The sequence below is a fragment of the Sapajus apella genome, unplaced genomic scaffold (genome assembly GCF_009761245.1).
Source record: "Sapajus apella isolate SASKATOON/1434 unplaced genomic scaffold, GSC_monkey_1.0 scaffold6, whole genome shotgun sequence".
Classification (NCBI taxonomy): Eukaryota; Metazoa; Chordata; class Mammalia; order Primates; family Cebidae; genus Sapajus; species Sapajus apella.
The window spans coordinates 59,819,442-59,844,686 of record NW_022436946.1 but is presented as its reverse complement, the minus strand read 5'-3'; the positions used below and the strand labels follow the sequence as shown (position 1 = coordinate 59,844,686).

General features: G+C 42.2%; 1 protein-coding gene across 2 annotated transcripts in view; it reads right to left on the bottom strand.

Moving 5' to 3' along the window:
• RNGTT (RNA guanylyltransferase and 5'-phosphatase) overlaps window positions 1-22,969 on the bottom strand; it is a 343,044-nt gene extending 320,075 nt beyond the window's left edge. Inside the window, exons 1-2 of one of the 2 annotated variants that reach the window (XM_032275278.1) lie at window positions 22,594-22,969; window positions 4,062-4,171 (exon numbers count right to left, since the gene is read on the bottom strand). In XM_032275278.1, coding sequence (XP_032131169.1) covers window positions 4,062-4,171; window positions 22,594-22,657 — 174 coding nt within the window. In that variant the 5' untranslated portion in view covers window positions 22,658-22,969. The remainder of the gene's footprint in view (window positions 1-4,061; window positions 4,172-22,593) is intronic. The other variant, XM_032275279.1, reaches the window with a different exon arrangement.
• Between the last annotated feature and the right edge of the window lie 2,276 nt (window positions 22,970-25,245).

Here is a 25,245-nt window from a genome sequence, read left to right as displayed (position 1 = left end):
GGGGGAGCCATCAACTTTTTCTAGATTTAAGATTATATCATCAGTAATGAAGGACAATTTGACTTCTTTTCCAATTTGGATGACTTTTATTTCTTTCTTTTGCCTGACTGCTCTAGATAGTACTTCCGGTACCATGATGAATAAGTGGACATCCTTGTCTTGTTCTAAGTCTCAGGGCAAAAGGTGAAAGCCTTTCCCCAATCAGTATGATGTTAGCTGTGGGCTTGTCATATATGGGCTTCATTATGTTGAGGTATGTTCCTTATATGCCTACCCGGTTTGTTCAGAGTTTTTATCATGAAAGGATGTTGATTCTTACCAAAGGCTTTGTCTGACTCTACTGAGATGATCACATGGTGTTTGTCCTTCATTCTATTGATGTAATGTATCATATTTATTGATTTGCATATGCTGAACCATCATTGCATCAGGGATACTGGCCTGTTTTCTCTTTTGGTTGTTGTTCTGATATCAACATAATGCTAGCTTTATAGAATGAGTTAGAATTCCCTTCCCTTCAATTTTGGGGGATTGAGGATTGGTGTTAGTTCTTCCTTAAGACTTTGGTAGAATCTGGTGGTAAAGATATCTGGTCCTGGACTTTTTGTTGGGAAATGTTTTACTACTGATTAAACATCCCTACTTGTTATTGGTCTGCTCAGCTTTTCTATTTCTGGTTGTTTCGTATATTCGTTGTTCCTTTCTTTCTCTCTTATTGTTCTATCTTTGTGGTTTGGTGATATCATGTAATGGAAACATTTGAGTTTTTTCCCTTCATGATTATGTATTTGCTCTGTCAGTGGTTTTTATTTATAGTCTCGTGTTTTCATGATGATAGTTACTAGTCTTTCAATTTCGGGTATAGGACTCCCTAAAGCATTTCTTATCATCAGTCTAGTGGTGGTGAATTCCCTCAGCTTTTGCTTGTCTGGGAAAGACTTTATTTCTCCTTCATTTACGAAGAAAGAATAACTTTGCTGGGTATGGTATCCTTGGGTGGTAGGTGTTTTCTTTCAGAACTTTGAATATATCCTCTACTCTCTCTTAGCCTATAAGGTTTTTGCTGTGAAGTCAACTGTTAAGCTGATGGGGGTTCTCTTATAAATGATTAGACAGACACTCTTAATGTTTTTCAAATTTTGTCTTTGACTTTTGACAGTTTGACTACAACATGTTGTGGAGAAGACCTTTTTAGATGTTATCTTTGGGATATTTGATCCTCCTAGATATCTAAACCTCTTGTTAAACTTAGGGAAGTTTTCATCTATTATTTCATTAAATAGGTTTTCTAATCCATTTGTTTTCTCTTTATCATCTGGTACACCAAAAATTGAATATTTGGTGACTTTCTGGTGTCCTATATGTCATGAAGGCTTTGCTCATTCTTTTTTAGCCTTTTAACCTTTATTTTTGTCTGACTAGGTTATTTCCAAAGACCTGTCTTCAAGTTCTGAGATTCATTCTTCTGTTTGATCTAGTCTATTATCAAAGCTTTTGATCTATTTTCTATTTCATTCAGTGAATTCTTCAGTTCCTGAATTTTTCTTTGGATTTCATGATATCTATCTCTGGTAAACTTCTCATTCATAACCTCAACTGTTTTTCTGATTTGTACTGCTTTTAAGTATTCTCTTCTTTCTTACACAGAGCCTCCTTAGTATCAAAATTCTTAATTATTTGTCCATTTCATGAATTTTTTTTATTACGATCTGCTGCTGAAGGATTACTGTGTTCCTTTGGAGGTGGTATATTTCTTTTTTTTTTTTTTTTGGGACGGAGTTTCGCTCTTGTTACCCAGGCTGGAGTGCAATGGCGCGATCTCGGCTCACCGCAACCTCCACCTCCCGGGTTCAGGCAATTCTCCTGCCTCAGCCTCCTGAGTAGCTGGGATTACAGGCACACGCCACCATGCCCAGCTAATTTTTTGTAGTTTTAGTAGAGACAGGGTTTCATCGTGTTGACCAGGATGGTCTCGATCTCTTGACCTCGTGATCCACCCACCTCGGCCTCCCAAAGTGCTGGGATTACAGGCTTGAGCCACCGCACCCGGCCGGAGGTGGTATATTTCTTGCTCCTTCATGTTTCTCATGTCCTTACATCAATATCTGCACATCTGATGTAACACTCGCTTCTCTCTCTTTTTTTGATATGGTCTCACTATTGCCCAGGCTGCAAGGGGTCATCACTGCTCACTACTGTCTCAGCCTCGTGGGTTCAAGTGATCCTCCCACCTCAGCCTCCCAAGTAGCTGGGACTACAGGCACACACCACCATGTCAAGCTAATTTTTTTTAACTTTTTGTAGAGACAGGGTCTCCCTATGCTGCCCACACTGGTCTCAAACTCCTGCCCTCAAGCAATCCTCTTGCCTTAGTCTCCCAAAGTGCTTGGATTATAGGCATGAGCCACCATCCAAGTCCCAGTTTTTTTTTCTTTTTTTTTTTTTATTTTGAGACAGAGTCTCACTTTGTTGCCCAGGTTGGAGTGCACTGGTGTGATCACAGCTCACGGCAACCTCTGCCTCCCAGGTTCAAGCAATTATGGTGCCTCAGCCCCTTAAGTAACTGGAATTACAGGTGCACACCACAATGCCCAGGTAATTTTTGTATTTTTATTAAAGACAGGGTTTTGCCATGTTGGCCAGGCAGATCTCAAACACCTATCTGCAAGTGATCCACCTGCCTCAGGATGTCAAAGTGTTGGGATTATAGGCATGAGCCACAGTGCTCAGCCCAAGTTCCAGTTTTTGGAACTATCTTTTGTAGGGGAGAAAATTTTCCTGAAGATATATCTGAGGTGTTGGTTGGGATAAAGCACTTTGGCTATAATTCTGGATGCATGCAGTAGTGTAGTCTCTGTATGGTTTCTTCAGCTGTAAACAGAGTCAGTTTTCTTGGCAGCTTAGGATGTGGTTGTTAGTGGAGGCTATAATAAGTTTGGCTGCAGGCTGGGACGCCAGGTGGGCATTCTCCTAAATGAAAAAACTACACATGGAGAACAGATTAGCAGCTACCAGAGTACAGAGACAAGGGTGCGGAGAGGGTCTGACTATAAAGAGGTGGCATAACGGAATTCCTCTGTGGAGATTGGGCAGTTCTATAACCACCACCATGAATTTACACATCAGATCAAACCATACTGAAGTACACACACACACACACACACACACACACACAAATGAATATAAAAAGTAAATAAGGGCCAGGCACAGTGGCTCACGCCTGTAATCCCAGCACTTAGGGAGGCCGAGGCGGGCCGATCACGAGATCAAGAGATCGAGACCATCCTGGTCAACATGGTGAAACCCTGTGTATACTAAAAATACAAAAATTAGCTGGGCATGGTGGCGTGTGCCTGTAGTCCCAGCTACTCAGGAGGCTGAAGTGGAAGAACCACTTGAACCCAGGAGGTGGAGGTTGCAGTGAGCCAAGATTGTGCCACTGCACTCCAGCCTGACAACAGAGCAAGACTCCGTCTCAAAAAAAAAAAAAAAAAAGTAAATAAGATCTGCAGTCAGTTAAAGTACTATACCAATATCAATTTCCTGCTTTTGATATTGTACTACAATTATATAAAATGACACCAGCTGGGCATGGTAGCTCACACCTGTAATCCCAGCACTTTGGGAGGCCGAGGTGGGCGGATCACCTGAGGTCAGAAGTTCAAGATGAGCCTGGCCAACATGGTGAAACCCCGTCTCTACTAAAAACACAAAAATTAGCCGGGATTGGTGGTGAGCGCCTGTAATCCCAGCTACTCCAGAGGCTGGGGCTGGAGAATCACTTGAATCCAGGATGCGGAGGTTGTGGTGAGCCAAGATCGCGCCACTGCGTTCCAGTCTGGACGACAAGAGCGAAACTGTCTCCAAAAAAAAAAAAAAAAAAAAAAAGGGCACCATAGCGAGAACCTGAAGGAAGGGTTCACAGAATTCTATGTACAATTACTGCAACTTCCCTTGAGTCTATTAATTAGTTTAAGATTTTTTTTTTTTTAAGCCACCTGAAGAACAAGAGTGAACAAAGTATATTAAATTAGTGACAAAAAAAGAGTTTTGTTTCTTACCTTTAGGCTCTTTAGGTAATTTGAGAGCATGCTGGGATGAAACCGATTTTCTTCAGCAACTTGACTATCATATCTTGGTCCTAACATTGTCTTCAGAGGTAAGAATCTTCCTAAACAACATTAAGAAAGGTAATAATTTCCATTAAAGGAAATGTTTCAGATTAAAATTCTATAATTAACAATTATCAAATATCACCTTCTTAAAACTTTTTTTTTTTGAGACCAAGTCGCTCTCTGTCACCCAGGATGGAGTGCAGTGGGGCAATCTTGGCTCACTGCAGCCTCTGCCTCCTGAGTTCAAGCGATTCTCTTGCCTCAGCCTCCCAAGTAGCTGGGATTACAGGTGTGCAACACCAAGCCCAGCTAATTTTTGTGTTTTTATTAGAGAAAAGGTTTCACCAGGTTGCCCAGGCTGGTCTCAAACTTCTGGGCTCAAGCAATCCATCCACCTCAGCCTCCCAAAGTGATGGAATTAAGAGGTGTGAGCCACCACACCTGGTCTCTTAAAACATTTTAAATGGAAAAGCCATCTAAAAATGCAAGTGTTCATAAAGTACTCTCAATTTAAACTATACTTTTAAAAGATACTACCTTACATCTTTTAAAGACAAAAAAAATAAATATTGACAATCAAATATAACAACAAAAGAAACATTATCAGTGAACAGAACTTCTATTAAAACTCTCAGCACTACACCACTACATTAAAAAAGTTATTAACTTAAAACTCAAAAATATAAGCAGTCTTCACACCTAAGCCTCCCAAGTAGCTGGGACTGCAGGTGCACACCACCATACCCAGCTAATTTTTTTTTCTGGGGGAAGTAGGTTGACAGGATCTCACTATGTCACCCAGGCTGGTCTCAAACTCCTGGGCTCAAGTGATCCACCTGCCTTGGCCTCCCAAAGTGCTGTGATTACATGCCCTATACGGTTTTATTATCAGACTGGAACTTTTTCCAACTTGATACTAAAAGGTTGTAGACCTTATTCTATACCGCAGGATGAAGATCATGCTAGAATGTGATATCATTCTGAGAGGAGGCTAACCAAAATCACCCTTGAAACAACTATCAATGGTTATAATTTCAGCTAGAAAGACTGACTTTTTTTGACCTTTTTTTCTGAATTGCAGTATAACATAGGGGAAGTCACCTAATATAACCATTTTTAAAAACCTATTTTAACCGATACGTGTGGTGTGTGTGTGTGTGTGTGTGTGTGTGTGTGTGTGTGTATTTTTTGAGACGGTGGCATTCTGTTGCCTAGGCTGGTGTGCAGTGGCGTGATCTCAGCCCCTCCTGCCTCAACCTTCTAGGCTCAAACAATCCTTCCACCTCAGCCTCCCCAGCTGCTGGAACTACAGGTGCACACCACCACACTCAGCTAATTTTCTGTATTTTTTGTGGAGATGGGGTTTTGCCATTTTGCCCAGGCTGGTCTCGAACTGATAGGCTCAAGCAATTCACCCATCTCGGCCTCCCAAAATGATGGAATTATAGGCGTGAGCCACTGAGCCTGGCCTTATATTTTCAAACACAATAAAAACAATATTATCTACCTAAGTGAATTCTTCACATCTGTCAAAAGGCTTTAGACTAAATTTCATGAAAAAATAATTTTTTTTTTTTTTTTTTTTTGAGACGGAGTTTCGCTCTTGTTACCCAGGCTGGAGTGCAATGGCGCGATCTTGGCTCACTGCAACCTCCGCCTTCTGGGTTCAGGCAATTCTCCTGCCTCAGCTTCCTGAGTAGCTGGGATTACAGGCACGCACCACCATGCTCAGCTAATTTTTTGTAGTTTTAGTAGAGACAGGGTTTCACCATGCTGACCAGGATGGTCTCGATCTCTTGACCTCGTGATCCACCCGCCTCGGCCTCCCAAAGTGCTGGGATTACAGGCTTGAGCCACCGCGCCCGGCCCCTGAAAAAATAATTTTTTAACATTTTGTTTTCTACAAAATCAAAGTCGCCCATAACCTCCACATTGTTAAATTGAATGGTCAACTGTCAGTTCTCACCTTAAGCTCTCAGCAACATAAGAAACAACTGATCACTTTTTGATGAAAGAGGAAATTCCTGAACCACTTTTTCCACGTGACTTCCAGAACACTATTACATCCTCCTGGTTTTCCTTCTAGCTCTCTGGCCTCTCCTTCTCAGTCTACTTTACTGGCTCCCCCTCATCACCCTGACTCCTCTGTTTTGTCTCAGGACCTCTTTCATATTTTCATTCATTCCCTTGGTGTCTCATCTAGTCTCACGGCTGTAAAAAGCCACCAATGTGCTGATGACTTATAAATTTATGTCTCCAGTTCAGAACCCTCCCTTAACTCTAGATGGATATCAACTGCATACTGAGCCTCTACTTTGTGTCTAACAGATGACTCAGATTTGATAACCAAATCTCATCTCTTAATTTTCAAACTCTAAAACCTGCTCCCTTCATGGTCTTCCCTATCTCAGCAAACAGTAACACCATCCTTTTAGCAACTCAAAGCCAAAACTTTTTGGGTTATCCTTGACTATTTTCCTCTTCTCACACCCCACATCCAACCTATCAGCAAATCCTGTAGCTCCACCTTCAAAATACATCCAGAATCTGACCATTTCTCACCACTTCCACCATCATCTGAGCCAGGTTTCTTTTACTTTATTTAGTTTAACAGCTATATAGTGGGTATCTACTATGTACCAGGCATTGTTCTAGGCACATGGATTACATTAGTGAAAAGAAAAAAAAAAAAAAAGAAAAAAGAAAAACCCCGCCCTCATAGTGTTTACATTCTATTTGGAAAATACGAAAACATAAACAATAAACATAATAAATAAATAAGAAAATTCGTCCCATCAGACCTTCTCTCCCTCTTACTACTGTCTCAGAAGTCCAATCCTATTTCCATCAGCTCTTTCAGGGTTCTCTTTCCTTCTTATCCAACATCAGAGCCCACAGTGGATCATCATAATTAGTCCCCTGTAAATACTCTTAACTTCCTTGCTCTGCTCCCATTATCCAGTCACATTCACCTGAGAAGAATCCGGGCCTCAATGAACCCAACCACCTGACTTCTTTGTGTTTACACATATGTAGCTGAGGCGTCCTAGAGAAAATCTCATAGCACAAAAGATGGGTGGCACTATACTTCATAATCACCAATATCAAAGCCAATCCTACCACACACCATTATCATTTATGATCAATGTTTCACATCTTTTCCTAATTCCTAAAACATCCCCTTTTTAACTAACAACTTTAAGTAAGACATCACGGGGAAAAAAAAAAAGCAGAAGCCATAATAATTAAAGCTAATTGTATATGTTTACCACATGCCAGACACTGTTTAAAATATTCTACATAATTCATTCATTCACTCCTAACAACTAGTATTGTTATTATTCCTCATTTTACAGATAAGGAGAACAAAGCAAGATATATTAAGTAACCTGCCGCATGTCACAACACTAATAAATGGTAAAAACAGGGATTCAAACTAAGACTATGGATGTAGTGTCCATGCATAAAACTGCTATTCAACAATGCCTCTCCATTAGGCAGAAACTTGCCCTGCCTTTGCAGTTAATCTATAAACCTTTCTGTATCTGGGCCCATACTCCTCCTCCCATTAAAAGCCAATCCCCTCCCTTCTGCTCTGGATTTTCTTACCATCTTGCTTTTCAAGGACCACCAATCAATCCTTTCTTCCTCTCCCAACCCCATCCCCCAACATCTTCAGCATCTCAGACATCTACCTGCTAGCTCATTCTCATCAGCATTTAAACAAGCCCTAAACTCTCCCTTATCCCCCAATTTTTGCTGCATTTTTACTCCTCTTCATAATCAAACTTTTTTAAAGTTTAATACACATACTCCTATCTTTACTTCCTCACCTCCAATTCATTTATGTATACATGTGTGAGCAAAAGTGTAGACTTTACTTCTCCATAACCATGCATAATTTAGCTTTTGAGCTCCCACTCAAGATAGCCCACAGTCAAATCAGGATTCTCCTCCTGGATGTGATTATATCCCTCGAAGGTAGAGACCCTGACATTGGGGGAAAGCAGGACAACTGCTTTTTGTACACCATCTTTTTGTACACCATCTTTTTCCTCTCTTGCTTCCAGCCAACTGAACAGTATTGCATCTGGTCTTCGAGCATTCTTAGTTTCCATCCCAGCAGCATCTGCTGATATGACTAAGGCACATCCATGGCCTTGGTAGACAGCTTGATGAAGATAATCCTACAACTTCCATGTTCCAACCCCAGCCTTCTCCTCAGGCCAGCTGGCCATTCAAGTCACTTCTGATCATTCCTTTTGGCCATTCTATCCCCACTCTTTTGGCCACTTTATCCAAAAGGTAGAAAAGGTAGGAATTAGCCTCTTAGGTCTCAAAGCCATCTACACATATTTCTCAGCAATCCACTACAACACCCTAAGAGACTTGCAACCAAGTAGCTAGCTCATTAATCCATTTCAATGTGGCTTCTGATCCCACATTCCTACTAAAAACACTTGTCACGGTCACCAACATATTTTACCAACTTTTCTGGTATCTTAACATCTCAGTAGCATTTCAAGTATCTGACAACACATTCCTTCTTGAAAAACTCTCCTGCCTTTCATGACACCCAAACTCCTATTAGTTTCAATCACCCACCTAACACCTCCCTCAATTTCTAGCGATTTGTCCTCAACTCCTTTGTTCCGTCTTTTTTCTTTAACCAACTTCTAAAAGTCAGGTTTCTATGGGTTCCACTATGGGCCTTCTCTACTCTCTCTACCTTCTCTGCCTGGGAGAAGTTTTATCTATTGCCATAGTAGAAATGATGCTATCTGTCCAACACATTCAATTCACTTTCTTCGTCCAGGGGACAATGAAAGACTAGCTGTCTCAGTTTCTCTTGCAGTTGGGTGAGGGCCATGTATCTGGATTCTGGCCAATGGGATATGAGCCGAAGTTAGCTATACCACTATCAAGGCTGGCCATAAAACTCCCTGAGAGATCACCCATGCCTGTTCCTCCCCTTTCATGGCAAATTTAGAAGTCGTATGTTTAAGATGACAGCATCACAAGATGGAAAGAGCCTAGAGAGTTGCTCATCAGAGAAGAGTAGCCTGGGAAAGTTGCTCGACACAACACATTGTGATATGAGCAAGAAATAAATATAGTTTGATTGGAACTCCTGAGTTGTAGGCAGTTGTTTGTGAGAGAAACTAGTATTACAGGCAGACTTTGTTTTATTGCACTTCACAGATACTGCATTTATTTAATAAATTTTTTTTTTTTTTTTTTTTTTGAGACGGAGTTTCACTCATGTTACCCAGGCTGGAGTACAATGGCGCGATCTTGGCTCACCGCAACCTCCGCCTCCTGGGTTCAGGCAATTCTCCTGTCTCAGCCTCCTGAGTAGCTGGGATTACAGGCACGCACCACCATGCCCAGCTAATTTTTTGTATTTTTAGTAGAGACGGGGTTTCACCATGTTGACCAGGATGGTCTCGATCTCTTGACCTCGTGATCCACCCGCCTCGGCCTCCCAAAGTGCTGGGATTACAGGCTTGAGCCACCGCGCCCAGCCATATTGTGGCAACCATGTGTCTATAAGTCCATTAGCGTAATTTATCCAACGGTATGTGCTCATTTTGTGTCTGCACCACATTTTGGCAATTTCCACAATAGTTCAAGCTTTTTGATTATTATTATACCTGTTACAGCGATATGTGATCAGTGATCTTTGATGTCACAACTGTAATTGTTTTGGGGTGCCATGAACAACACCCATAAGACAGCAAACTTAATAAACAAATGCTGTGTGTGTTCTCACTGCTCCACTGAGCAGCCATTCCCCCATCTCTCTCCCTCTCCTTGAGCCTCCCTATTCCCTGAGACACAATAATATTGAAATTAGGCCAATTAATAACCCTACAATGGCCTCTAAGTGCTCAAGTTAAATGAAGAGTCTTATGTCTCCCGTTTAAATCAGAAGCTAGAAATGATCAAGTTCAGTAAAGAAGGTATATGAAAAGCCCAGATACACCAAAAGCTAGGCCTCTTAAACCAGTTAGCCAAGTTGTGAATGAAAGGAAAAGGTCTTGGAGGATATTATAAGTGCTACTCCAGTGAACACACAAATGATAAGAAAACAAAATAGTTTTATTGCTGATATGGAGAAAATTTCAGTGATCTGAATAAATCAAACTAGCCACAACATTTCCATTTAAGCCAAAGCCTCATCCAGACCAAGGCAACAACTGCCTTCAATGCTATGAAGGCTGAGAGAAGTAAGGAAGCTCCAGAAGAAAACTCTGAAACTAGCAGAGGCTGATTCATAAGATTTAAGGAAAGTACCATCTCCCTAACATAAAAGTACAAGGTAAAGAGCTGTTACGGAAGCTGCAGCAAATTATCCAGAAGATACAGCTAAGATAATTGATAAAAATGGCTACACTAAACAACAGAATTTCAGTGTAGACAAAACAGCTTTCTATTGGAAGAAAATGCCATCTAGGACTTTTATACCTAGAGAGAAGTCAATGCCTAGATTCAGAGCTTCAAAGGACAGGCTGACCCTCTTGTTAGGAGCTGGTAATGTCAAGTTGAAGCCAGTGCTTATTTACCATTCTGAAAATACTAAGGCCCTTAAGAATTACGTGCAATCTACTCTGTCTGTGCCCTATCAATGAACGACAAAGCCTGGATGACATCCCATCTGTTTACAGAATGTTTACTGAATTATTTGAAGCCCACTGTTGAGACTTACTGCTCAGAAAAAAAGATTCCTTCCAAAATATTACTGCTCACTGACTATGCACCTAGGCACCCAAGAGCTCTGATGGAAATGTACAAGGAGATTAATGTTGGTTCCATGCCTACTAACATAGCAGCCAATGGATCAAGGGGTAGTTTAAATTTTCAAGTCCTATTTTATTTTTGTTTTTCTTTACAGAGTGGGTTCCCTAAAAAGATCTTATTATTTAAGAAATACATAGGCCGGGCGCGGTGGCTCAAGCCTGTAATCCCAGCACTTTGGGAGGCCGAGGCGGGTGGATCACGAGGTCAAGAGATCGAGACCATCCTGGTCAGCATGGTGAAACCCCGTCTCTACTAAAAATACAAAAAATTAGCTGGGCATGGTCGTGCGTGCCTGTAATCCCAGCTCCTCAGGAGGCTGAGACAGGAGAATTGCCTGAACCCAGGAGGTGGAGGTTGCGGTGAACCGAGATCGCGCCATTGCACTCCAGCCTGGGTAACAAGAGCGAAACTCCGTCTCAAAAAAAAAAAAAAAAAAAGAAATACATTTCATAAGGTTATGACTGCCATATACAGTAATTCCTCTTACAGATCTGGGCAAAACAAAGCAAAAACTTTCTGGAAAGGATTCACCATTCCAGATCCCATTAACATCATTCATGATTCATAGGAGAAAGTCAAAATATCAACAACAGGAGTTTGAAATGTTTATTATAACCCTCATGGATGACTTTGAGAAGTTCAAGACTTCAGTGGATTAAGTAGCTGCAGATATAGTGGAAATAGCAAAAGAACCAGTATTAGAAGTGGAGCCTGAAAACTAGCAAGGCAAAGTAGCACACACCTGTAGTCCCAGCTACTCAGGAGGCTGACTTGAGAGAATCACTTGAATCTGGGAGTTGGAGGCTGCAGTGAGCCATGGTCGTACCACTGCATTCCAGCCTGGAGGACAAAGTAATTGAACCAAAAAAGAGTTCAAATAGCCAAAGTAAGCAATGCAAAAAGAACAAATGAGGAGGCATCACATTACCCAACTTCAAATTATACTGCAAAACTATAGTAACCAACTTCAAATTATACCACAAGACTATAGTAACCAAAACACCATTGTACTGGTATAAAAATAGGTACACAGACTCATGGAACAGAATAGAGAACCCAGACTTGGGAGGCCAAGGTGGGTGGATCACGAGGTCAAGAGATTGAGACCATCCTGGCTAATATGGTGAAACCCCATCTCTACTAAAAATACAAAAATTAGCCAGGCATGGTGGCATGCGCCTGTGGTCCCAGCTACTCGCGAGTCTGAGGCGGAAGAATCGCTTGAACCCAGGAGGCGGAGGGTGCAGTGAGCCGAGATTGCGCCACTGCACTCCAGCCTGGCAACAGAGCAAGACTCCACCTCAAAAAAAAAAAAAAAGAATAGAGAACCCAGAAAGAAAGCCAAACACTTATAGCCAACTGATCTTTGACAAAGCACCAAAAACATAAAGTGGGGAAAGGACACCCTATTCAACAAATGGTCCTGGGATAACTAACAAGCTACATGCAGAAGAATGAAGCTGGATCCTCATCTCTCACCTTATACAAAAGTCAACTTAAAATGGATCAAAGACTCAAACTTAAGTAAGATCTGAAACCACAAAAAATTCTAGAATAGGCCGGGCATGGTGGCTCATGCCTATAATCCCAGCATTTTGGGAAGCAGAGGCAGGCAGATCACCTGAGGTCGGGAGTTTGAGACCAGTCTGGCCAACATAGTGAAACCCCATCTCTACTAAAAATACAAAAAAATTAGCTGGGTATGGTGATATGCTACTATAATCCCAGCTATTCTGGAGGCTGAGGCAGGAGAATCACATAAACCCGGGAGGCGGAGGTTGCAGTGAGCCAAGATCATGCCATTCCAGCCCAAGCAACAGTGCAAGACTGTCACCAAAAAAAAAAAAAAAAAAAAAAAAAAATTCTAGAAGACAACTTCGGAAAAAATGCTTCTAGACACTGACTTAGGCAGAGTTCATGACCAAGAACCCAAAAGTAAATGCAACAAAAACAAAAATAATTAAACTAAAAAGCTTCTGCACAGCAAAAGTAATAATCAGCAGAATAAACAGACAACCCAGAGTGGGAGAAAATCTTTGCACACTATGCATCTGACAAAGGACTAATATCCAGAATCCACAAGGAACTCAAACAAATGCACAAGAAAAAAAACCATACCATCAAAAAGTGGGCAAAGGACATGAACAGACAATTCTCAAAAGAGGATAATACAGTTGGCCAACAGACATATGAAAAAATGTTCAACATAATAATCAGGGAAATGCAAATTAAAACTACAATGAGATACCACTTTACTCCTGTGAGAATGGCCATAATTAAAATATCAAAGAACAATAGATGTTGGCATGAATGTGGGGAAAAGGGAACACTTTTACACTGCTGATGGGAATGTAAATTGCTACAACCACTATGGAAAACACGGCAATTCCTTAAAGAACTGGAAGAACTACCATTTGATCTGGTGATCCCACTACTAGGTATCTACCCTGAGGAAAACAAGTCATTATCTGAAAAAGCCACTTGCACAGGGTTGTTTGTAGCAGCACAATTTGCAATTGCAAAAATGTGGAACCAGCCTAAATGCCCATCAACCAATGAGTGGATAAAGAAAATGTGGTGTAGGCCGGGTGCGGTGGCTCAAGCCTGTGATCCCAGCACTTTGGGAGGCCGAGGCAGGCAGATTACAAGGTCAAGAGATCAAGACCATGGTGAAACCCCGTCTCTACTAAAAAATACAAAAATTAGCTGGACATGGTGGTGCACACCTGTGGTCCCAGCTACTTGGGAGGCTGAGGCAGGAGAATTGCTTGAACCCGGGAAGTGGAGGTTGCAGTGAGCCAAGATTGCGCCACTGCACTCCAGCCTGGTGCCTGGCAGCAGAGCAAGACTCTGTCTCAAAAAAAAAAGAAAGAAAAGAAAAAGAAAATGTGGTGTGTATATTTACCATGGAATACTAGTCACCCATAAAAAGGAATGAAATAGGCGGGGCATAGTGACTCATGCCTGTAATCCAAGTGCTTTGGAAGCCAAGGCGGGCGGATCACCTGAGGTCGGGAGTTCAAGACCAGCCTGACCAACACGGTGAAACTCCATCTTAAAAAAGAAAAGGAATGAAATAATGGCATTCACGGCAATCTACATGGAGCTGGAGCTCATTATTCTAAGTGAAGTAACTCAGGAATGGAAACCCAAATATCCTATGTTCTCACTTGTAAGTGGGAGCTAAGCTATGAGGATGCAAAGGCATAAAGAATGATATAATGGACTTTGGGGATTCAGGGGGAAATGTGGGAGGGGGTGAGGGATAAAAGACTGCACATTGGAGACAAAGTACACTGCTTGAGTGACAGGTGCACCAAAATCTCAGAAATCACCACTAAAGAAATTATCCATGTAACCAAAATCCACCTGTTCCCCAAAAACTACTAAAATAAAATAAAAATGTTTTTTAAAAAGATTTTTACAAAAGATCTCTATTTGAGCAATCAGGATCTTAATATCTCCTCCAACCTGCTTCTCTCTCAATAAGCCCTAACAGTATCAACTATCCCACTGCATAAGCCAGATATTTCAGACTAAATTTTGACCTTCTTTCTCTCATTCTAAATACAACATCAAGTTCTGTCCATTTTCCCTTCTTAGTATATCTCAAATCAGCCTTCTACTCTTTATCTCCCACTTCTAAACCATCACTATTGTCTTTCACCTGGACTACAACAAGTTCCAAATTAGTCTCTCCATTTCTACTTTTGTCTCCTTCAATTCATTAAACACAGAAAAGTGAAAGTAAGCTTTTAACCTGGATTCAAACAATCCCATCTCGATGCTGAAAAAAACCCAATTGTTTGCCAGTGAAAATTAAAAGTATATAAATATTAAGATACCTTATCACACCCTACTTGCCTATAATGATCAGGCTCCTACTCTCCAACCTCATAGCCTCACTTATATCTTCCAGAACACAGACAACTTTTCAGCCCATTATCCTCCCATCATCATCCTATCTATCCTAACAGAAACTTTCCAGTAACACTCCCACCCGCAACTATTTATCCAGCAAACTTCTATTTACTCAAGATAATTCATTTATGACCTCCTCTGGGAAGCCTCACCTGATCTCCTTCTTCCTTCCCATATTTTCTTCCTCAACCTCAAATAATTAGGTTTATTACCTCTGATTCCCATCATCTACTACAATAGTCATTACTATATTTTTTACAACAGAACTGTGCTTAAAATGGATGATCTGCTACTCCCATGAGACTGTGCTTTTCAAGATGATATAATATATCTTAGCCATCCCCCTATGCCCAAGGACTAGCACAAAGTAGCCATTTAAATATTTGCTCAGTAAAATGACTTCAAAATCACCATCACTATCACCATCACACTATCCTGAGTACCTGGGACCACAAGTATATGCCACTGCACCTGGCTGTGTCTTATATTTATATTCCCACAGTTCCTAGTAAGCTCTTTATATAGCAGTGTTAAATAACTTTATGCTGAATGATACACCTTTAAGAAACTAGGGAGGGCTGGGTGCAGTGGCTCAAACCTGTAATGCCAACACTTTGGGAGGCTGAGGCGGTAGATCACCTAAGGTCAGCAGTTGGAGACCAGCCTGGCCAACATGGTGAAACCTAGTCTCTCCTAAAAATATAAAAACTACCTGGGGGTGGTGGCACACAGCTGTAGTCCCAGCTACTCAGGAGACTGAGGCGAAAGAATAGCCTGAACCCAGGAGGAGGAGGTTGCAGGGAACAAGATCTTGCCACTGCACTCCAGCCCGGATGACAGAGTAAGATCCCAATTCAAAAAAAAAAAAAAAAATGAAAAAGAAAAATAAATTATAAGTTTGTTTTCTTCCAAGTATTCACCTGAAATCTATTAACTCAGAAGGAAGAAAAAAGAATTCTTCAGAAAATAAAGCTTGGCCTTGTTTCCAGGGGCTCTCTCTCAGTGCCAGTCTGGTTTCAGTAGAGAAGGTGACTTCACAGGGGAACAGATTATATGTAGTTAGTACCATTTCTTTCTAATTCAGGAAAATTATGAACTTATAGTAATAGTAAAGTGAATCCTGATATTTACAATAAAAAATTTGAACAGCCATAACATTTTCCTCAATATGCAAAATATCAAAGAAATTACTGTGGTGGTTAATACTGAGTGTCAACTTGATCAGATTGAAGGATTGCAAAGCATTGAACCTGCGTCTGGAGGGTGTTGCCAAAGAAGATTAACATTTGAGTCAGTGGGCTGGAAAAGGGAAACCCACCCTTAATCTGGGTGGGCACCATCTAATCAGCTGCCAATGTGACTACAATATAAAGCAGGCAGAAAAACATGAAAAGACTTGACCGGGCTAGGCTCCCAGCCTACATCTTTGTCCTGTGCTGTATACTTCCTGTTCTCGAACACCGGACTCCAAGTTCTTCAGTTTTGGGATTCAGACTGGCTCTCCTTGTTCCTCAGTTTGCAAACAGCCTATTGTGGGGCCTTGTGATTGTGTGAGTTAATAGCTTTTTAATAAACTCCCCTTGACATGTATGTGTGTATGTATGTATACGTGTGTGTGTGTGTGTGTGTGTGTGTGTGTGTGTGTATCCTATTAGTTCTGTCCCTCTAGAGAACACTATTACACAATAAGTACAAATTACTTTTTTTTTTTTTAAGATGGAGTCTCAGTGTCACCCAAGCTGGAGTGTACTGGCACAATCTCAGCTCACTGCAACCTCTGCCTCCCGAGTTCAAGTGATTCTCCTGCCTCAGCCTCCCAAGTAGCTGGGACTACAGGTGTGCACCACCATGCCCGGCTACTTTTTGTGTTTTTAGTAGAGACAGGGTTTCACCATGTTGGCCAGGATAGTCTTGAACTCCTGGCCTCAAGTGATCCTCCCGCCTCAGCTTCCCAAAATGCTAGGATTACAGGCATGAGCCACCTCACCCAGCTTAAGTACAAATTAATTTTATAATCTAAAAAAATTAGAAAAAAATAGTAAAAAACAGAAATGTGTGCGTAATTCCTATTTCTCACTAAAGTTCCCAAGAATATACCTAGTGTATCTTCCTCTCCTACTGTAAAATATTGCTAATCCTGCACCTCCCAAAGACATAATGTGGCATAAACACTTCCAAGACACAGAGAGAGAATTTAGGACAATTCAGAGAAACTGGCTAGGTGCAGTGGCTCATGCCTATAATCCCAGCACTTTGGGAGACCGAGGTGGGTAGATCACTTGAGCTCAGGAGTTCAAGATCAACCTGAGCAAAATGGCGAAACCCCATCTCTACAAAAAATTAGCTGGGCGTTGTGGCTTGCACCAGTAGTTGGAGCTACTTGGTGGGCTGAGGCAGGAGGATTGCTTGAGCTCAGGAAGTCGAGGCTGCAATGAGCTGTGCCACTGCACTGTAGCCTGCCCAGCAAAGTGAGAGCCCATCTCAAAAAACAGGAGAAAATTCAGAGAAATTTATCAAGAATTCTACATAATATTTACTTTCCTTTCTAATAAGCATCACGAGCCAACCCAGTTTGGTTGTCTGGAGGGGTTCTCCCCAGGGACCACAGTTAATCAGATAGGTAAGTTTAGTGACTCAGTCACGATAATTAACAGTCTAGTTTTGGGGGCCAAAATATTCCAATACAATAAAAAAGAAAAACTTTTTACTCCTGACTCTCTTAATTCCCAGCAAAGTGGGGGGCCAGAGGGCACACAACTCCATTTCTTAGAGAGTTATGTATAAAACTGCCTGGAGCTTAGCATAGTGCTATCTATCCACAGTTAGTGCCACATTTGTCCCATTTATCTAACGATAAGTCACTATTCTATTTGTCATCACTATCTTGCAAATGTTATATTAAAATTCTGATTTTTAAAAAATCCAACTTGTAAAATGGTTTTCTTTTTTTTTCTTTTTTTGAGATAGCATCTTGCCCTATTGCCCAGGCTTGGAGTGCCGTGGGGCAATCTTAGCTTGCCGGGACTACAGGCTCACACAGCCGAGCCTAGTTAATTTTTGTATTCTTTTGTAGACATGGGGTTTCATCATGCTGCCCAAGCTGGTCTCAAATTCCTGAGCTCATAATCCTCCTACCTTGGCCTCTCAAAGTGCTGGGATTACAGGCGAAAGACACTGCACCCAACAACTGTTTTTCTAATCAGAAATAAAAAATGTTATTGGAAACAGATGCTCAGTGCCACAAAGAAAAATTAGCACTGAGACAAAGGATCTTTCAGCAACTCAATTTTTACTTCCTGGACTGCAAGAAGAGTACTATCACTAGCCATCTTGCCACGAGAGTACAATGAACAAAGGAAAACCACACAAATTTATCCCTTACGCATTTGGGGCTGTCCTTACTGCTGTGTTTGATTTCCGTTGGCTAGAGCCAGACCTTACAATTTAAACTAAAACCCAATTGGCTAACAACTTAAAACTTTTCTAAACCGGTAAAAGCAAGGGAGAGGTGGGACATGGCTGTGAGCATGTTCAGCACAGATACACCGGTTAAAGCACAAGGACATAGACTGTACTACGTGCCTGTAAGCATGGCATGTCTAACAGCTACATAGGATAGGGCTTAACAAAGAGTTATTATTAGCACACTTATGATTTATCCTTTAACAAGAAAGGAAACTTTAAAAAGGAACTTTTCTACTTCCCACAAAAGTTCACTTTTACAAGAACTTCTATAGTATTTTGTTTTCCTCACAAATCAGCATAGCAAATAACTCTAATGAAGGGATCCAGGAAACATGCTTCAAGTCTAGAAAAGAAGCCAGACATCTGCTTTCTCTAGAAAGTTATGCACAAACCTTTAAAGCAAAGCTAGGTTTAGGGGTTTGTTCATAACTACACAGAAAAAATCATAAGGATTATATACTAGGTTGGAGATGGTACAGAAAACGAAGTCAAAATGCCTACAGAGTAAGACCTATGAAGACAACTATAAAGAATTGTGATCAATTTGAAAAAAAAAGTACAAGTTTTATCAAGTATAAGTGTTTTCATTACAACTGAAAATACATATAAAAATGGTTAGAACATGAAGAACATTATTTCATTTTTCTTGAAAAGATGTCTTCACACTAATCACACTGTGTTTCTTTCAATAACATTTTTATCTATTATTTATATAGCTTTATACAAAATGAGGATTTTATACAAAATGGAAAGAAAAGCTGATGAACCAGAAGCATCAGACAACCTGAGCAAAAAGTGACCAAAGAATCTCCTCTTCCAATAATTTTAAATAATTGGGTATCCGTAGCTTACTATAAACCCCTTTATTTTTTGTTTCAAAACTTTACTAAAAGTTAGGTTTGAAACAAAATAAAGGGATTTATTTTTGGTAAAGGTGAAAATTCTTTGGTAAAAGCAATTAGTTAAAGTTAGTTAAACTTTAAAACTTTCACCCTTCAAAAGAAAAGAGAATGAAAAGGCAAGCCACAGACGAGAAAGCATTTGCAAAAGCACATATTCAACAAATGACTTGTATTTACAATACAGTCATGCCCCACATGTTGACATTTCAGTCAAGGACAGGCTGAATAAATGATGATGGTCTGTAAGATTACACTGGAACTGACTTATATAGGGGTGTGTCTTATTTTTTTTGTTTTGAGACAGTCTTGCTCTGTCACCCAGGCTAGAGTGCAGTGGCATGATCTCAGCTAAGTGCAACCTCCACCTCCCCTATTCAAGCAATTCTCATGCCTCAGCCTCCAGAGCAACAGAAACTATGCCACGCCCAGGTAATTTTTGCCTTTTTTTTTTTTTTTAAACTAGAGACACAGTTTTGCCATGTAGGCCAGGCTGGTCTACAACTCCTGACAAGTGATCCACCCATCTCAACCTCCCAAAGTGCTGGGAGTACAGGCATGAGCCACCTACCCATGGCCAGGTGTATTTTTTTGCTGTTAATTATTGTTTTTTCCTTCTTGTCTTGGTTTGGATTTTTTTAATTTTTTTTAAGAGACAGGATCTCACTGTCATCTGCCCAGCTGGAATACAGTGGCCAGTCATAGCTCACTGCAGCCTCAAACTCCTGGGCTCAAGAGATTCTCCTGCCTCAGCCTCCTGAGTGGCTGGGCACACCACCACTCCTGGCTAATTGTTTCATTTTGTTGTAGAAACAGGTCTTGCTATGTTGCCCAGGCTGGTCTCAATCCTCCTGCCTCAGGCTCCCAAAGAACTGAGATTATAGGTGTAAGCTACCACACCCAGTCCCATTTCTTATCTTTTATACAGTATTTTTACCATACCTTTTCTGTTTGCATATGTTTAGATACACAAATACCACTGTGTTAAAATTACTAAAGTATTCAGGACAGTAACATGTTGCACAGATTTGTAGCCCAGGTATACTACCACACCTAGGCTATATGGCGTAGCAACTGGCTACACCATGGTTATACCACGGAGGATTGTGTAAATACACTTCATGATATTCACACAACAATGAAATCAGCTAAGTGATGCATGAGTATACAGAAGAAATTCAAACTACTTAAATATCAGCAAAAAACTTGGACACTTCACAAAAGAAGATGTATGAATAGCCAAAAAGCCCATGAAAAGATGCTCAACTTGGAACCAAAATAAGATATCACTACCCAACTATTACAATGGCTAAAATTAAAAAGACTGATCATATCAAGTGTTGCAGAGGATGTGGGGCAAATGAGATTCTCATACATTGATGGTGGGACTATCAAATGTTACCACTTTGGGAAAGAGGTTGGCCGTTTCTTAAAATTCTTAAAACATACACCTACCATATGATGCAGCCATTCCTCTCCTAGAGATTTACATGAGAGAAATGAAAGTACATGTCCATACAAAGAATTGTACATGAATGTTCAGAGCAAGTTTATTTGTAATAGCCAAAACCTGGAAACAACCCAAATGGCCATCAGCAGATGAACAGGTAAGCAAATTGTAGTATACCCAGAACAATGGACTACTACTCTACAATAAAAAGGAATAAACTATTGATAGATGCACGATCTGGATGAGTATCAAAATAATTACGCTGAGTGAAAGAAGCCACACACACTTTCTTCCACCCCAAAACTACTTACTATATGTTTCCATTTATTTAAAAATTTCTAGCGGGGCGCGGTGGCTCAAGCCTGTAATCCCAGCACTTTGGGAGGCCGAGGTGGGTGGATCACGAGGTCAAGAGATCGAGACCATCCTGGTCAACATGGTGAAACCCCGTCTCTGCTAAAACTACAAAAAATTAGCTGGGCATGGTGGCGTATGCCTGTAGTCCCAGCTACTCAGGAGGCTGAGGCAGGAGAATTGCTTGAACCCAGGAGGCGGAGGTTGCGGTGAGCCGAGATCGCGCCATTGCACTCCAGCCTGGGTAACAAGAGCGAAACTCCGTCTCAAAAAAAAAAAAAAAAAAAATTCTAGAAAATGCAAACTAATCTACAATTACAGAAAGCAGGTCAGTGGCTGCCGAACAGGGAGGGATTTAAAAAGGGGCAGGAGGAAACTTTGAGGGGTGATGGTTTTATGGGGGAGTTTCCTAGGAGAGAGCTGTATTTGTGTATATATAGTCAAATTTATCCAACTGTATGCTTTAAAGCTTATTGTACTCAAACTCAATAAAGATGAAAAAAATCTGCAAGAAAAACGATTTAGAAAAACAAAAACCCGGCCGGGCAGGGGGACTAGCGCCTGTAATCCCAACACTTTGTGAGGCCGAAGTGGGGGAAACGCTTGAGTCCAGGAGTTCAAGACCAGCCTGGGCAATATAGTGAAACTCCTCTCTACAAAAAATAAACAAAAAAAATTATGTCCGGGCATGATGGCTCACGTCTATAATCCCAACACTTTGGGAAGCCGAGGCAGGCAGAACACTTGAGGCCAGTAGCTGGAGGCCAACCTGGCCAATATGGTTGAAACCCCGTCTCTACTACTAAAAATACAGAAATTAGCCTGGCGTGGTGGCACGCACCTGCTCCTTGGGAAGCTGAGGCAGTGAGCCAAGATCACGCCACTGCACTCCAGCATGGGCGACAGAGCGAGACTATATCTCAAATAAATATATATATATATACATATACATATTTTTTAATAAATAAACAAAAAATTAGCTGGGTGCGGTGGCAGGCACCTTGTAGTCCCAGCTATTTGGGAGGCCGAGGGGGGAGGATAGCTTGAGCCCGAGAGGCTGAGTTGCAGTGAGTCGTGATCGTATCATTGCGCTGCAGCCTGAGCGACAGAGACCCTGTTTCACAAAAAAAAATTCGAAACAAAAATACCGTCCAGATTCTCAGTCTGCGTGACCCCATTTCACCGTTGGGAACAGCCCCTTCCCCTCCTTAACCCTCCTCCATCTCAAGACTGACACTCATCCCTTCTTTCGAGGGGAAGGTTGAACCCTAAAACGTTCGCAAACTACTAAGACTCAAAGTACGCCCACTGTATTCCTGGATCCTCACCTCCTGCCACCAATCTCCTGTCTACCTTCGCATTCGCACAGTTAGACTTGCAGGAATAGGACAAGTGCCACCCATCCGCCGACCATCCCCTCACGTTCATGTTCCCAAACATTCGTACACGAAGCTTACTCCGACGGAGCATATCCCGCTCCTGAAACACCACTAACCGGCACAGAACCACCGAAACCTGAGCTCCACAGTCGTCCCACCCCCGGGCACGTCGGAGGGTGGGGATTCGAACACCCCCCAGTCCAGGTTACCTGCCACCGGCTGGCCGCGCCGCGGACAGTTCAGCCACCGCGGCGGGATCTTGTTGTGAGCCATGTCTTGGGGCCGCGCAGAACTGCCCTCCTTCACCAACGTTCGTCGCGCCTTTCCAGCAGCCTCCCCGCGGTCAGGTGCGCACCAGGGTCCGACACTCGAATCGCAGCGGTAATCCGAATTCCAGCCGCTCCAATCGGGGAAACGTCAGGGGCGGCGCGCCACTTTCATTCAGGATCAACTGCACAGCTCCAGAAGAACCCACAATGCACCGCGACTTCCGCCCCCGTGGCCCCGCCCCCTTCTTTCCGAGGTCAGAGGTAAAGAAGAGGAAGCTCTGCGGAAGGATAGCAAGGAGTTAAGAGTGAGACGAATGGGAGGAGCGGGCCTTCTCTCGCCCCGCCCCGGCCCTCTCCACGGACGCGCCAGTGCGCTCCTAGTTCGCCTTTGCGCATGTGCAATTGCCCAAGGACCGAACTCCGAGGGACGAAGCGTATGTTTTTTCCTCATCCAGACAACCTAGAGAAAACCAAAAAAGAGCGAAGCCAAGCCACCTTTCATGCGTAGACTGCCTACCACTTCCATAAAGGCATCTGTTTTACTGATGAAAGAGGCCTTCCCAGCGTTACCACAGCTCAGACTTGGCGTCCCGGCCGAATCTGAGTTTGGGAATTACGGAACGTTGTTCAAGGGAACAAGTCGTAGGAGAATTCTAAGGGCGTGAGATTGGAGTACCAGAAACGGGGGATTTTTCTTTTGGTGAATACTTAATAAGGATCTATGAAGCATCTGATATTAATTCCAAAAGACTTAGAGTTTTGTTTTTACGTTTCTGGAGCTAAGTTTCAAAGCATTCTGGGGAGTTTGAGAGGGCCCATGTCTCCAAAAAAAGTTGCTAATTAGTGTGTATAATTGACAAAGACAGGAATTGCTCAGTGGAAAACCTCTTAGTGGCGCTGTTCTCCTTTGCCCAGCAAATGAACAGTCCCTTTTATTTTCCCTTCGAGTTCAGCAGAGGTGCTTGGAAGCATTTTATAAATGCTGTCCTTTAATGAGTCTTTTCTTCGTTGCCAGGTTAAAGTGTTCAATATAAAGCTGGGTGATGGCGAATCAAGTATAATGTAGTTTGGCTTTAAACACCAAATGCTATATTGGAACTGCAAGAGCGTAAGGCTGCAAGGAATACATTTTTAAAGCGTTGGTGGGGAACTTTCTGGAAAGCTCAAGCCCTTGAATGCCTGGACCCCCTCAATAAGAGTCCCATAAGTACAGTCGGTGCGACAGCAGTCTCCCTGGGGCAGCCTGACTTAGGTCACACTTCTGGTCTGTCCTGCTGTTGCATCTGCTCAGAACTGTTAGTGAAGGTGTCTCTCCTCCCCTGACAACAAGATAATACCCAGTTTCCTTTAAGGCCATCAGTCTATCCAAATAATCTCCAATTAATTCCCTTTTCTGCTGGTAGAGTGTATACCATGCCCAAAGTGGTAAAACCTTCCATCCCCAGACCCCCTCCGAGGATGGGAAAGGTGAGCCTAATCCTGGAAGAGTATCTTACCTTCCCCTTCTGAGGATGACTCCCCTTCCCACACACACTGTGTCCACCCAGTAGTTCAGCCCTAGGCACAAGAAGGCTTCATACCACTGGCGAGCAACTGTTATTGGCTGTAAGGCAGCACTGTGCACGGGAGTTTTATTCCGCTATCCAGTTATGCCCTCTCCATACTCTGCCACAGAAATGGGAGGACCCTGTGGCTATCTTTTGACCACAGCAGAGGGTAGAGTAGGAGAGTCAGCATCCTGATGAGTGGGCAGTTTCTCTCTGCCTGCCAGGAATGCCTTGCCTGCTGGGTGTTTCTGCCTATATTGCTCCTAGTCCCAAGTCTCTACTGCTTTGTGAGAAGAAAAATAGATGGCCAAAGATAGACCAACATGATTCCTCCCCTGCTTCCTGGAACCCCTGACTCACCCTCCCAGATATGTCTTGGTCTCCTCTTTATTGGATGTAGTTTCTCTTCATTGGTGAATCTTACATCATATATCCATTTTGCCCATAAGGAAGAGTGTGTAAATGTAAAAAAATAAGATTGAACATTCTCTTTTGGCAAAAGAGAGAGATCTTACCTGTCTTCCCTTTTCCTAGGACATTTCCTTGAGAAAACTTGTATTTATTAATCCTTCCTCTTCACTTTGATATGTAGATAAACCTTTTGTTTTGGAGACAGGGTCTCACTCTCTCACCCAGGCTGGAGTGCATTGGGCATGATCAGGGCTCACTGCAACCTCAACCTCCCAAGCTCAAGCAATCCTCTCGCCTCAGCCCCCAAGGAGCTGGGACTACAGGTGCATGCCACCACACCCCACTGAATTTTTATACTTTTTTTGTAGAGGCAAAGGTCTCGTTATGTTGCCCAGGCTGATCTGGAACTCCTGGGCTTATGCAGTTCTCCCACCTCGGCCTCCCAAAGTGCTGATAAGACAGCAAGGTGGGAAGGATTCCCTGGCAGAACCTCCTACACTGTGCTGGGAGGAATACACATTGGGGTGGAGCCTTAGGAGATTTGTGCCTTTTGCTGGGGGAGTAGCCTGGCCCCTCCTTTTCCTGGGTGGAACCTGGGATTCAGTCTGAAAGGCAGGAAGCACTCTGGCTTTGG